At 39.2% G+C, this 15,580-nt stretch overlaps 2 protein-coding genes across 10 annotated transcripts in view; both read left to right on the forward strand.

The window, feature by feature from the left end:
- Nucleotides 1–7,442, forward strand: part of galnt16 (UDP-N-acetyl-alpha-D-galactosamine:polypeptide N-acetylgalactosaminyltransferase 16) — a 28,154-nt gene extending 20,712 nt beyond the window's left edge. Inside the window, exons 10-15 of the mRNA XM_026340347.1 lie at nucleotides 384–510; nucleotides 1,126–1,218; nucleotides 1,544–1,627; nucleotides 2,496–2,622; nucleotides 3,969–4,085; nucleotides 6,592–7,442. Coding sequence (XP_026196132.1) covers nucleotides 384–510; nucleotides 1,126–1,218; nucleotides 1,544–1,627; nucleotides 2,496–2,622; nucleotides 3,969–4,085; nucleotides 6,592–6,735 — 692 coding nt within the window. The 3' untranslated portion in view covers nucleotides 6,736–7,442. The remainder of the gene's footprint in view (nucleotides 1–383; nucleotides 511–1,125; nucleotides 1,219–1,543; nucleotides 1,628–2,495; nucleotides 2,623–3,968; nucleotides 4,086–6,591) is intronic.
- Nucleotides 7,443–11,014: 3,572 nt separating this feature from the next.
- The window catches only part of numb (NUMB endocytic adaptor protein), a 36,559-nt gene continuing 31,993 nt past the window's right edge, over nucleotides 11,015–15,580 (forward strand). For all 9 annotated transcript variants that reach the window (XM_026339198.1, XM_026339200.1, XM_026339205.1 and 6 more), the window contains exon 1: nucleotides 11,015–11,151. The gene's annotated coding sequence lies outside the window, so the exon portion shown is untranslated. The remainder of the gene's footprint in view (nucleotides 11,152–15,580) is intronic.

Consider the following 15,580-nt stretch of genomic DNA (forward strand, 5'->3'; position numbering starts at 1 on the left):
ACCGGGATTTGTCCTATTTTTCATGTTTATAATGCGTTGGAACAAAAACAATAACATTTAAAACACATACTAAAGTTTCTAACGCCTTCATTTAATGTATTTAGTTGTGATGTGTACCAGACTCTAGATGACTGCAGATGCTTTTGGATGCTGCAGAGGTCCAGCAGGCTGCGTATTGAAATGTCAAACATGTCCTTCAGCTTTGCAAAGCAGCAGAGCATTAAATTATCCACTACAACAGCTTTCTTATAGCTTATAGCCATCTGCTGCATGAATAATGTAACAGGTGAAGATGCACATCAGACGGAGTTATTTCATAGATAAACAGACACCACTGGACGCCTCCATTCTTGTCCTCATCAGCTGCGTCTCTCCTCCTGCAGAGCTTTCTTTCCGGGTGTGGATGTGCGGAGGGAGCTTAGAGATTCTTCCCTGCAGCCGCGTGGGTCACGTGTTCAGGAAACGACACCCATACGACTTCCCAGAAGGCAACGCTCTCACCTACATTAAGTGAGTGGGTTGATCTGTTGAAACCTGACGTCCTGTCTGCTGCACAGTGTTATTACAAAGCAAAACAATTTACCATCTGCCAACACGGTTAATCTTTTAGTCAGCCTTAAAATCTTAAGTGTCACATGATTGAGCACAGATACTATAAGTGTGAAGATAAGTCCCTGATTATCACTAAACTATTCCACATCATCAATTATTTACCTTTATTATAGAATTTTGCTGTGTTTACTTTGAGTTTGGTGCATTTTTCCTGACCGCTCTTTGTGATGAAATCTGTGTGAAACTACTACCTGAGAATGTCAGAAACGTCAAACAGTATTTGTTTTATGTAACAAAATACAGGTCAAGTAAATTAGATTCAGTTTTTGGACAGTTCGTGACTGTGTCAATCTAAAAATCGTCTGCAAATGTGCATAACTGAATATCAAATTCAGATTCTTTATAAGTTCTGTCTTAACTTGTTGCAAATACACCTGCAATTCAAGGTGTCATGGAGACATTCTTTTGCAGTCTAAAGCTGGTGTCTGAGGGCTCGGAGTGTGTGACGCTGTTATTAGAGTTGACTGCAGGGATGCCAGCAGCACTGTCATTACTGTGTCTGTGTCCACGCAGGAACACCCGGCGGGCTGCTGAGGTGTGGATGGACGAATATAAACAGTACTACTACTCTGCAAGGCCGTCAGCTCAGGGCAAGGCCTTTGGCAGGTACGTCTGTCATCGTCTTCTCTCTCCGTACAACAGCTCAGATACAGGTTTGGTTATGTTTGAAACAGATACCATGTACATGCTGTATCGTCACTTACATGACATGCATCATTTTCCTGATTAATTATTTTATTGTTCTGTTAGTTGTTTTTGAAACAATAAAAAGAGCCCAAGTGGCACTTTTTACACACATTTAACCACAGAGAGTGATTCTCTTACTCTATTAGCTCTTTAGCTCTATTTGTATTGATTGCCAAAAGCCACAATAACACAAGTTATTGCTGGTTCTTTCTCTACATCCTTATATGATTTTTATTTCTTGCAGCATTGCAGATCGTCTGACACTGCGGCGGAAGTTGAACTGCAAACCTTTCCGCTGGTACATGGAGAACGTCTATCCTGAGCTGAGGTAAATCACTCTAACAGGTTCATTGGCATGCCAATATTGTTTATTTTAAAAGTTTTAGAACCGTAGGTTAGGTTAATTAGTGACCACAGCTAATGAATGGATGAGTGGTTTTAAATTCAGTTCCCCTGACACAAAATCCCAGTTGCACGTCCTAATGTAAAACTGTTAAACTCGAGCTGAGCACACAGAAACCTTCCCCTCTAGCAGATGAATGTGAAAATACCTTTCTTCTGACAGCCTCTGCACAGTGAAGGTCAAACATCCAAGAGAAGTAACAATAAGCAACTATTTTTTAGACAATGAAGAACTTGCTATGACTCTCTGTCTGACCTGTAGACATAAAATGTTTAATATTTATGTTATGTTGTCTGCTGTGTAGCACCATAGAAAGCTTTTTCCAAATGCCAGATTGTTTTGATTGATCACCAAAAGAAGCCAACAGCCTGAAATGAGGCAGACATAATTTTCATTTTCAACATTCATTTCATTAAAAAATAAGCAAACATACATTTAGTGAAAGAAAAAAACCTAAATATTTTGCACAAACCCTTTGGGATGTCCTGACCTTTAAGTCCAGAACCAATCATCTAAATATATGGGATTTCTATGGGAATCTGTGAGTGGTTTGTGTTTTGTTTCTCAAGCGAAGCTCTCGCTTCTCTGTCTGTTTCTGCTTCTTTCCTAATAGCTGTGGTCTCTCAAATTGTAATTGTATATTTTTACAAGTATGTGTTGAAATAGGATGGATTACCTCGTGGTGTGATTCAATTACTCAGGAGGGAAACGAGTCAATTCAATCCATCTGTTCTTTATTGTTGTAATAAAACCTTTCATTGGCCTCGCTCCTCTCTGTCAATGAATCCTTCAGGGTCCCCGAGCAGGAAGCGGTGTCCAGTGTTCTCAAACAAGGTGGTTTGTGTTTGGAGACCCGTGGAACCGATGGCCTGGGTCTGGCAGAGTGCAGGGGCATCGGAGCCAACAGGCCACAATCACAGGTCAGGAGTCTGCCATCAGGTGGAGACTGTGGGTCATAAAGTCTGAATTAGTCGCAGAAAATATGAAAAAGTGAGGCAGAGGTGGCACAGGACTTTTAAAAGACTACCTATCTAGAAAGTACTCCACTAGAAGTAGAAGTATGTTTTTAAATGCTTAACCCAAGTACAAATGTACAAATACACCTTTAAAAACTGAATCTAATACTATTGAACCTGAAGCTGTTGATAACATGAATGATGTTGTCAGCAGCATCAAGCTGATGCTAAAAAAGTCTAATGCAGATTTGTTCATAAATAAGGGTTCTGAGACATTTCATACATTTAATTTATCTACAGACTTAAAGAGAGAACTACTTCAGAAATGTTGTTTCCGCCTGTTTCTTTTTTTAAAATAAATCATAAATATTAATTTCATCCATCCATCCATGATGGTACTAACCTAACCAAGGACATTTTACATTTACTCTAGTCTTTATGTTACTTTTCAAATGATACTATTTTGCTCCACTGCAATTATTTTACAGCTCATTTTTTGCAGCTGTAGATTTAAAAGAAAAAGTATTATTCTGTGTTACACACTGTTCAGTACAGAAGTAGTTAAACGCAGCTCCACCTTTAATTTTGTGCAGAGAAACCAAGCAGCAGTGATGATTTGAGTACTGAATAGATTTGATTTGTACAAAATGTGATCACTGCACAACTTATGTAATGATTGCGTGTGCCATTCTTTTCAATTAAGATAAATTATGTGATATTTTCATTTCATAGTGCTTTTCAATTGTAAAATATGATATTTTTGTCAACATGTTGATGACAGCATTCGTCAGGTTTCTTTTTCTGTTGCCTAAGTGAAAATGTTCCTCTGTTGCTGGGATACGAGCACAACATGCCACCTTTAATTAGGTTTAGTCATAGTCAACATTAATCACCATTGCAATTTTACCATTATCTTAATCATGATGAATACAGTACCTTGTCAGCTTGACGTCACCTTTATTTTTAGTTGTTGGTTTGGAGCTGCTGTCCTGTTGTTTACATTAAGACAGTCACAAGAGATCAAAGAGTGTGAAGCTGAGGAAAGCAGGTCATGAGAAAAATGTACTTACTTCCAGGAAATAAACGGAAATATTTCAGACTCTGTTTTGATTAGATAAACTGGAATATAGTGGTTTCTGATCAATAGCATCTTTTGTATTAGAAGCTGGAAACCAGAGTTTTCCAGCACAGAGAACCAGTTGTTGTTATTATATTTATGATTTTAGTGATGATTTTAGAAGTAAAACTAAAATTATGTCAAATACAGTACAATATAAAAACATACATGAAGGTTTTTCTGTGTGTTGCAGAGATGGGAGCTAATAGAGCCACTGATCCGTCAGCAGGACCTCTGCCTGGCAATTTCAGCCTTCACCGCAGGGTCAAAGGTCAAGATGGAGCACTGCAATAGTAAAGAGCCCCGACAGGTAAGAGGAAATACATCTGAGTTCCACAGCATCGGCACCACTTAATGTCTAGTCTAAAAGGCCGATTTTGTGTAGTTACGTTGTTAATTAAAGATCAATAAACCAAACAGGATCTGCTTTAATCGTCCACTATTCACTTCAAAAGTCTCTTTTCTTTTTTTATTTTGGGACCAAGTGCTAGATGTGATAGTCACAGTGTTGAACTCATACATGAAAGATCTGGAGATAACAGGTGGCTCCAGGACAGATGCTACGCAGCCCGCCTGCTGATGATGCCAGGAGGCTGAGATGATTCTGAGTCAGCTCCCGCCAAAACGAGAACTGTTGATTTTATTGAAGCAGTAGGACAAGCCTGACCCCTCCTTGCTCCTTCCCCACTCTCCTCATTCTGATTGTTTAACACATAATCTCATGCGGACCCGCGTTGGCTGCATGTTCGATTTATGACATTGAAGAGGGAGGTATTAACTCAAACCATGTGTATGAGTGTGCAGGAATGTTGCCAGACCATCTTCTCATCTCTCTGCAGGCCCATCGCAATCCTTTGAGAGATCTTTGGGAGCCTTCCCATCATCAAGGAAACAGATTTTGCTGTGGGAGATGTTTGGCCTTTTTGTCCCGAGTGTTTAATCCCCTAGAAAGGGAAAAATTGCTTCTTTTTTTGACGTTGTTCTCTTTCAGCAACAACAGATTTATGCTGCCTTTTTAAAAGCTGTAAACATCTCAACAAAAAGACAAATCCACAGTTTATTAAGAGGAGTGATTTCAGGCTTTTATTCATAATTTAAATGCTTTTCAGACAGGACATCTTTCACCAAAATAGAAAAATCACTTGTGAATAAAAACAGCCACGTACAACGTTTTATTTTCTTAGCATAAATGTTTTATTGAGATTTTGTAAATCTGTCTTTCCTTCCTTTGTTTGTTCCTGAAAGACTTTTAATACTCTGGATTTTAATCGATTTTACATCTAATACGTGAATAAATGCTTTTCAGAAGCTCGTCCAACAAAAATAAAAGTAATGAAATACTTCGAAATTCTTTGGCATGAATTAGCCATATTTCAGGACACAGAAATCCGATTCAAACTGTTTGCAGCTTTATTCTAAATCTATTGCAGCCTTCAAAAATGTATTTCAGTTTAACCTGAAGTAAACTGTTAAACATCATTGTGAGGTTCATGCTGCACATGTGTTCATTTCTTTTTTTTATTTCTGCCACACAAACAGCACACAGACACACATAAACAGTGACACACTCTCGCTTCCGCAGGACTTAAGATTAACCCCCTATTCACCTCCGGCCTTTGATAAGCCTCCATATGGCTCCAGAAATCTGGATTTAGCACTTTAATGCTGTGTTGTTGTCTGACTTTCAGCTCTAATTATACAAACAGTGAACTCACAAACAAACCACTCACACCTGGTGACACCCTGTTTATGGGAAACACACTTTTTCACTCCCTTTATTATCAGTCTCAGGTTTCTTGTCAAACTTGCTTCGGCACATTTACACACAGCGACTAGACCTGGCGGAATTTCACATAAAATGAATATAAGGTTTCTGGAGAATCAAAAGACGAGTTAGTCATTAACAGTAAAACACACAACACAGTGTGTTCTGAATTTGCATGTCTAAGTCCCCCTTATCAGAGAGGCCCGTGACTGATTTCTGGGAAGGGTGAAAGAGAAACAGATTTAATAACTTTTTCACCCAACTTTTTTCCAGCTGATCATAGGAAGTTTGCAGTAATAAGTCGACTCCTCTAAGCTTCACTGGCACAGAGTCTGCTATGTGATGCTTCACATTAACAACACATTTGAATTTCAGCACATTGCTCATTCTTATTTTTAATGTATATACATATTAGGCATGCGTCTTATTAGTTTATATATGAGTTTAGTTTGTGAATCATTTCGGGTGTTGTCTTATTTTCTATGTTAAAACTCACGTTTTATCATATCATCAGGAGAAATTCCTTGTATGTGAAAACTGCACAACTGTTGTAGTTTAGAGTTCACAAACAATTTATTCTATTATTAATATTCATTAATTACTCTTAACATTGTTGTATTATCATTATTCCTGATGTACCAATGCGTTAGCAGCTGTTTGAGGTAAAGTTGATATTTTTCCTCGTTTTATTTGCTGTTTGTAGTTTAAGTTGTGACATTACAATCTAAACCTTTTTACTTTTTCCTCTGGTTATTCCCTGGTTACAGTCTCTAAAGAGTTGTACACATACTTTTTATCAGCTGAAACAAATTGTTTCTTGTCTTGTGGGATGTTGGACTGTCAGGCACTCCAGCTGGCTGTACTAGACTTTTTTTTCCACTGTGAGTGCAGTAAGTCAATCATTCATGTGATTACTGTAATCCAGGTCTGACTCAGCCCATTACTCACTACTAACATGGACCTGCTGTGCTGATCATCATATCTGGGCAGGAAATAACACAAAACTAAATTGATTAATTGAAAATTTTCCGTCCTTATTTTCTGTCTGCAGAAGTGGAAGCCCAAAGGCACAGCTCTGCAGCACATGGTCAGTGGCCTCTGCCTAGACAGCCAGACCCCGACCGGTCCTCCAATCATCTCACAGTGTCGCCCCCAGATGGCCAGCCAGTCCTGGGAGCCACAGATTATCACCTGAGCCATAGCTGACGGGGTGAGGGAGTGGGAGGAGAGGAGCGGATTCAGAACCCCGCCTGCAGAAGGAGTCACGGGATCACGTCTGCACGCTGTCTTTCACATTGCTGAGGGATAAAAGGAGTGAGGACTGTGCTTTTGTGATGTCAACGTCAAGCTCCTGCTCGTTGTGTTTTGGTGGCAAGAGCGTTGCTGAAAACATTTTAAGGCCTTGCTGAGCAAAACATCTTAAAGGTCTTTTGTGTACAGTGCTTCATCCTTCAAGGATGCTGCAGTTCTTCTAAGTAATCTAAGCTTTTCACTGAAAACTGTCGCACATTTCACTTTTTATTTCTGTGTCTATCCTGGTCAACAGTTGCTTCAAATTGGAATAGTGTGGATTGCCGCTGAATGAGTGCGTGCATACTGTACTGTAGCAAATGTGTTGAGGTGCACCTGACTTACCTTGAGTCAAAGTCTTCTTTTCTTGTTGCCTAGTCTTCTGTCGAGGCATGTCTGATGACTGTGTGGACCAGGTCAGTTTAAGTATAGCCAACTAAAATCTGCTTTTTTTAAATTGTTCAAAGCACCATGCAAAGCACTGTCAGCAACATTATTTATTGTTTTGCATGGTCAGACCCAAAGAATGTTTTTGTTTCCTGTCTCTCTACAAAGTTTAATGTAAATACTTGAAGCAGATAATGGCTTGGTTTTTGTGTAAAGTATTCTATATGTTGTTTGAAAAATAAAATGTGGTAACAAAGAAACTGCTGCTCAAGTTGTAATATTATGCTGTTTGGTCTTTGGACTTTGATTTTGATGTACAGTAATGTGAAGAGATACTGACAAGCAATATCCAATACAACAGTTATACAATGTTTTTGTTGTTGTTTTTGTTTGTTTCTTTGTTTATTTGGCATTTTGGCCTTTGTTTCATAGTAATATTTGGAAAGTAGACGGGAAACATGGGAGAAGAAGGCAGCGTTGCTTCCCAGCCAGACTGGAAGCAGCGAGCTTCAGTTACATGGCATTCGGCTATCAAGATGCTCCCTCTAGGACAGTTTTAACAAAACCTCAATATTATATGCATCATAAAGTTAGACTATTATTCAGACTCTTAGACTTTAAAGGTGTACATTGGCACTTAGACCCTCGGAGTGCCCTGGAAGCCAAAGGCTTACGGCACATGTCACATCCTGAATTCAAGTCATGCCTCAGGACTTATGCTGCATAATCACACCTCTCTCTCATCAACCTTTCTGTCTCCTCTGCACTGTGTGCTGTCAAATAAAAGCACACAAATGACCAGAAAGGTATACTTTAATGTGATAGAAATGCTAGTGGAAGGTCCTGAAGCAGGTAGTTCATGCAAGAAACAAACATCTCTGAAATGAAGCTGTTCTGTGGGGAGGAATGGGATAAAACAGGCTAAAAGAAACTCCTCAAAGACTATATATAGTCTATATATATGTGTACTATATAGAAATATTAATTTGGAATTATGAAATGCTACTAAAGGATTAGTATTAGATTATAAATGATCTTTTATGCAGGAGCAGAGAAAATGCTGAAGGGTTTATAAGCTTTAAAGTGCCAATAATTGTAATTTGATAAACATTTTACCACCATGAGTGGTGTCTGAGAATAGCAAAGAGTCTTCATTCTATCATTTTATTTATTTTTATCTGTCTTCATGAGCATACAGCCTCATGGAGCCTGACTCTAGTCCAGTTTGAGACATCTGTTTGACAGGTTGTCATGAATAACAGATCTTAATATATTGAAGTGACAAAGTTAGTGCAGGAGGGGTCGAATTAAGCAGAAACGGTGAAAACACCAGTGCAGGTGAACCATGAAGTGGTGTTTGTCATAGTACTGGAGTTACACACAGTGACCACAGGGGGTCAGGGTGTCCTCACAGATAAGGGAGAGACTTACCAGCAACATTTAGAGACTCTGACCTTGTCATTATAAAACCGAAGTCATTCAGGTTTAGATAAAGGATTTGTTTGTGGTTAACACACACAGGTAATATTCATGTTTATTCTTTGCTTTTGTTTTCTAATTAATATTAAATGTATATCAAATTATCTGAACAGTGGCAATGTTGTACCTGAACATGTCATGCCAATAAAACCAGATGAATTAAATTGAATTCACAGTTGCACCAGGAGCAAAGAAATGCAATGTCATGATAATTATCAGCACAACAGGCTTGACAACGTTTTTAACCTAACTTTTTTTTTGTCTTTGTTGGTTTTGTAATCTTCCAAGGAACAAGACACACCACACTGCAGCTTAGTGCACTTCAAAACTATGCAAGGAATGCTGATAAACTTCTGGCCTGTTAAAGAGGCCGAGGGTTTCATCATCAGGTGACAGGCAGAGCTGAGGGTGAACGTGACAAAAACTAAATTATCACCTTGCTGCTTTGAAGTGACAGAAAACAATGTTAAAAAAAAAAACAAGTCAGATGAGGTTTAAAATTCAAAATCCATTATGGTGAGTTTTATATCTGCAGATCAAGGCCTGACACACAAAACACAGGAGGTATGAAGGCTGTGGTGGTATCCAATTGGAGCCTTTGTGGCTTGAAGAGTTCCTTCATTGATGAGGGTTAATTTGCACACAAGCCAGAAAAAGAATAGACAATGAAGTGTCCGACATACTGTATTTTATCCACTTACACTCAACTTGTGCATTCCCACCAAACATTATATCTACATTTTACACATAGATCAAAAAATGACATCTTAAACATAACATTTGATGCATTGCTTATCATATCATACAGTGTAAAAGTAGTTATTAGAAATTAAAGCATCTGGTACTTTCGATGACAACGCACATCAACCATAAAAACAGTCTTTGAAGGAGTTAAGATGACTTGTAGCTGAGTGGTGGAGAAGCTTTAGCTTTAGCTTTCTTAGTAGCACAGGAGTGTTTGAGTTGTTTGTGTGACAGCACTGGAGTGAACTACATTCCTAACCAGTCGTGGAAAGCATGAGATGTGACTGTTGATAAGATGCTTTTTTGTCATTGTGTATAATACAAATCAACAGTGTTTAAAAATTGTAAACTTAACAGCATTCAAATGATTTTCTTAACCTTAGATTTAATTTTATGTCTCATAGTCTGAATATGTGATTTCTTTATTTGATTTTACAATCAGCATTCCGTATCAATAGAAATTTTGATTTATTTGAATGAATTAAATAAATTGTAACACCCCTAGAAAAGACTGAAAATTATATGACCATAGAGAAACTAAACTAAAGTGTGTCCTGTAATTAGCATCACAGGTGTCCTCAAACTGGTTATTTGGTATCATGCTGTGCACCACACTCAACATGGACCACAGAAAGCTACAGAGAGCGTTGTTTTAGGAGATTAGAAAGAAAATTATAGACAAACATGTTGTGTTGTGGGGCTGCTTTGCTGCATCTGGCACAGGGTGTCCTGAATCTGTGCAGGTGCAATGAAATCTCAAGATTATCAAGACATTCTGGAGCACGTCTAAGTTATACGCAACCTATACGTGACGTTCACATAGTTACAATGGCACAATTATCATCTGTTTAGTTACACAAAGAAGAAAAGGTTCTTATTGCAATAATATCTAATTTTTGAAAAGGTTAATCAAGAAGTTATGTTATTTTTTATCGTACTTACATCAGTTTATATGTCTATATGTGGAGTTGAATATGGTGACAGTCACTTGGTAGGCAGACTTTACACAATAATGGTGAAATACTCATTAGAAACACCCAGCAATTAAACTGAATAGTTATGTTTAATAATATGATTATGAAGATTGCATTTGCACCCCAAAAGCATCTTTGCAATGATAAGTCCAGAAGGAGCGGTCTCACTTGGCTTCTGTGTTCGAGGTTGGGCGGAGGGGCTAAACTCTAAAATGTAGCCCACATAATTAAAATAATCACAAAACTTCCCTCTGTCTTCTTTGCAGCAGCAGCAATGGAAGAGCAGGTTGAGCAATAGTGAACTGAAGAAACTCCTCCAGATGATGTCACTGGGAGGAGTTCCTTCAGTTATAGGTAGGGAGATATTTGAATATAAAGTTTAATACCATGCACAGAATAACTAATAGCCTGTGTACTTTATTACGTGTTTAGCCGTGTATTTGAACTTTTACTTGAGTATTGACCGGGTGTCCTTCTTCCACCTCTGCATCTATCGATCACCTCCGATCGGTGAGCTGTGACCAATCAGGTGCGGAGGGGGCGGTCCGTTGCTAAGGAGGAAGTTTGGTTGAGTCTCCGCGTAGCAGCCATTCAGCGGCGGTGGCTGAAGCGATTGGACTGCGAGCGTCTCTCCATACGCTTTCTGTGGAATTTGAATCATTTTGGCACGGCACGGTTCGTGATACATAGCTGACAGGACTAACGGGGCATCTACTGGGTCGCAGCGGTGATCACAGGTTGGTTAAAGCGTGTGTAACGTGTGTTTTAATTAGCATGTCCCGGTAAAGCTTGTTAGCTCGCCAGGCTAAGCCGCACTAGCTTGGGTTTTTTCGGATGCGGCACACGGAGCTATGTTAGCTCCACGGGTCTTAGCTCCCTGTAGACTGACTTATATCACATTTAGCCTGTTAACGTGGATTGATAGCAGAATGATGGAAATGTTAGTCTTGAGGTTGTCTACTATCCCTCACGGGTGTGGGAAAGGATTTGCCTCTGTCCTACCGAGTGAGCTAAGAGGTTATTAGCTAGCTAACCTGAGTTGAATAGCTAACAGCTTACCTGGTTAACTTTAAAAGGTGAACCGTCCTCATTCAAATAACTCGGACTAAAATGACAGAACAGCTTGAGCTAGGGCACAAGTTGCCACATCATTTAGGTAACACAGTCGGTACAAACATGTTATAGACCGGCATTAATTGGGCTGCATTCATTTGCAGTTAAGTTTAGTGACTTAGCAAGTTCGTAAAAATGTGTCGAGCTACAATTTGAAACATATGTTGAAAAACGCAGCTGCTCGAAATGCGACATTTAGCACCCAGCCATCAGGCAGGTTAATTACCCTGAAGCTGTAAACTGTGACTCATAACGATGTGAATTTTTGTGTAGTGTGATAATGTGCCCTAGATTCTCCTATTTGGTAATGACATTGCAACACCATTAGCTTGTATGTGAGTTTACTCCCTGCAAGAACCACTGCACTGACTTGAGATTTCCTTTCTGGTCTGCCACCCCCGATAAACATCAGACTGGCTTACACATGGGACTTTGCAAAGACAGTTTCACGACAGACTATGTGATATTCACAGCAACACACCCGTTCTGACTGAAACATCCTGTTTATTTGATAGTAAAAACATTTGGATGCCCTCATTAGCCATGATTGTTATGTCATTACTGTTTTGTTCAAGGGAAGTTAATAAGGTGTGTGACTTTAATTAATAGACATGCTTTTCTACCTTTCTGCTTTGTACTGTTTTTCACTTTTAATGGTGGTGGGACTTCAAGGTGAAACCTGACTCATTAATCATGGCTGATATTACATAATTGAATTGTTTAGGCTAGTAAAGGTCAGAAAGTGAGAAATGCTTGTTTTATTGTCCCAAAGCACAAGATGACATGTTCATATTGATAGTTTAATTATATTAACAGTAAATATATTAAGTTTGGCATTTTTGTATATACATATTTCTTGTTTGTTCGTACACTAATTGATAAAATGACCAGTGTGATGATGTATGGTATTTATGGTGATAGTACCAGTTACCAATTGGGATGTTAAATATGCAAGGGAATGATTTTAATTTTCAAAGTAACTCTTGGCTGAGCTCATCTCAAAGAATAAGGGAGGCAAGACTGGCTATCTGCCACCAAACCCACTGTGGTGATTTGGTCTGTCAGCTGTTTGAGAGAGGAGGAGCATGCAAGACAAATCTCTATGCGAAGCTTTGTGATTCATTCTGTGAGAGAAACTAGTCTTACTCTCAGCAGCTCCCTCTCGCTATGTTCTTAAAGGAGAGGCAATTTCTTGGCAGTGAGCTAAACATGTGAATGCTGAGTAGTGATGCAACATGGGTAGATAAACTTGCTACGTGATGACGACGGAATCAAAGGGCTTCACTTTTGTCCCCTGATAGCAGTGAGATAGTTAAGGTTGTTGCTGCTTATGGTGAAAGCAGAGTGTCAGTGTCAGCTTTGCTTTCAGTGCTGTGGTACGTGAATTGATATGAGATGACAGGAATGGGAGATATGGCTCTGTTCTTCTTTTTCAACATGAACAGTCTGGATGGCTGTAGGTTGTCTCTGACCATTTCTTGACTGCTCACCTGTCCTGTTCATGTCATGTTAATATTTATTTTTGCTGAGGTTTTGATGCGGGTCATTGAATATTTTGGGCTGACGGTGCTATTTGTAACCTGCGCTTTCTGTCTACATGACAACTGACTAAAAGTGTGCGACACCAACACCATATTTGAAGGGATATAATGAAATGCTCACATGTTTACATAGTCAGTTTGATTTCTGTGGGAAGGTGTGAATGAGGACACGTAAACTCAGGTACACTAATCACAGTCTGGTTGTGTTCCAAGGAAAGGAGTGTTATGATTCATTAGGAGTTCATTAGAGAGGAATCCAGTTAGTGTTTTTGATGGCGCAAGTGTCAGCGCTTACCAATCATATGTTCACAATGCTTAAATAAAATTACTGGTCCTTACTCTCTACTCTGTGGAAAAAGAACCTTAACCTACTAACCTTGACCTGTAAAATGGTTGAAACTCAAGGAAAGTTTGACTACTGAATTGTACTAATGATCTCTTCTTGTGAGCATCATTAACATCTATGTGTTGTCTATGTGGCAGTTGGTACCTTTGCATCATTACAAAAAAAATGTACTGTTGCACTTGTTAGATCCACACACACACACACACACACACACACACACACACACACACACACACACACACACACACACGGCTCCATATTCTGAGCTGATTGGGACTGGATCCAGCAGAGACACTCTGAGAAGATTCAACCAGAGGGGAGGTTTTAGAATCAGGATCTCAAATGTGCAGCTGACCCCATTTCGACATAAGTAGCCTAAAATAGGTCCTGTGGAACCGCAGAGCTGTCTTTGATGTGTTTGTTGGTAAGCAGTGTTATCCTGTATCACAGAGGAAATTTGTTGTAGGTCATGACTGTCACTTTAGAAGATCTGTTTTAAAAATATGAACAAAGAGAAGACCATTTAACATCTTTGACTGTTTTATGTTTAAATGCATGCACACAGTCCATTCCTTCCATAGACAGTCAGACACAGACAGTCCTTCTGTCTCTGAAGCATAGTTACATTATACTCTGCATTTAATCTCACTTTTAGCACAAACTGTGCAGTATTTGTATCTTTGGGCTGTTTCTCAGTGGCAGTATTTGGCTGGGTCAGCACTCATTAAAAAAAAGGAAAAGAACGTAAGGGCTGCTTTGAATGCAGTTCTTTGAGTGTCCACCTTTGGGACAATATCTTTAGCACTTAATTAAGTCCAAGGGGTATTGAGCTACTCGTTTTGCTGTGGCTGTTTAAACTGTGGATTAGGGCTGGAAGGGTTTGGGGGTGCATCACTGTATGCAAGGAGTTGCCTTTCAGGTTTTTTCCTGTATCACTCCTCCCTGAGTATGGTATGGAGCTCAGAGACTCCTTTTGTCTCTCCAGGGCCCTATATAGAGTGATACCTGACCCTCCTGTGCTAGAACAGCTCATGCTTTATTCAGGTTTGTGATCTCTGCTTTAATTATGAGTGACCCAGGACTGAGTGACCGGTGGTGTATTTCACAGGGTGGGAACTTTGCACTGGATACCAAGTATTTTGGTTGAGGTATTTTTTTGTCACGTCACAAAGACACATTTATTCTAACTTCTTTGTGAATCCACACCAGTAGATGATCAGGGGGATCATATTTTCACAGACACATCTTTGCTGTTCGGATTACAACTGTCTACTGTGGATTTCCATGCATGTGCTGAGGATCTTACATTGGTTTTGTGTTGTGCATTGAAGACATTGAAGAGCTGACAGGTTTGTGAGTACATGAACACAAATTAATTTGAATAGGACCTGTCTACCTAACAGCATGTAAAAAAAAAAGCATTTTTTATAATATGCCAAAATTGTACAAATGCTGTGTATTTGTGATGCTTACCTGTTTAAAAAGGTAAAAGATAAAGACAGATGGAAAAAAAAGCTTAACCTGCAGTTTCATTGGCAGTATGACTAAACACCTTTTCTCTTATGGGTGACATATGAGATTTTGGTATGTGGTTTATGAAATCACCTTTTTCACTAAGCTCCACTGTATTCATTAATGTGAACACCTCAGTGTGTGGCTAGTGTAATAACACCCTGTCTCAAAACTAAATGACGCATGTGTGCGTGTGTCTTTGTTTATGTCTAATGACTCCTTCCACAACCTAGTTGATAGTGATGCCTTTGCCTCACACATTGTGCACAAATTCCATGTACTTGACTGAGCGGCCTGCATGCTGCTTCCACTTTAGCTCTGTTTAATCTGTGAAGTCCCATCCTTTCTTTGCACCGCCTCCCGTCACCACGGTGGCTTCATATGATTGTTGCCGTGGCACCGGTTCCTTGGTAACCACCACAACGGTTGCTGGGTGATGGAGTGATAAGAAAAATATGGCTGTTCCTCATGTCAAAAAGACTCACTTGCAAAATGATGCGCATAAATTTCAAAAATTATGGACCAAAACATGTGAAAAGTACGGAATGAGAATATAAATGGTTCATTGTTTATTGATTAATCACCAATATCAATTGAGCACTTATTATATATATTAAGAGTGGAGAGGATAAGAATTTGCAATGCAATTGTGAA

Source organism: Anabas testudineus, chromosome 22 (assembly GCF_900324465.2).
Source record: "Anabas testudineus chromosome 22, fAnaTes1.2, whole genome shotgun sequence".
In the NCBI taxonomy this organism is placed as follows: Eukaryota; Metazoa; Chordata; class Actinopteri; order Anabantiformes; family Anabantidae; genus Anabas; species Anabas testudineus.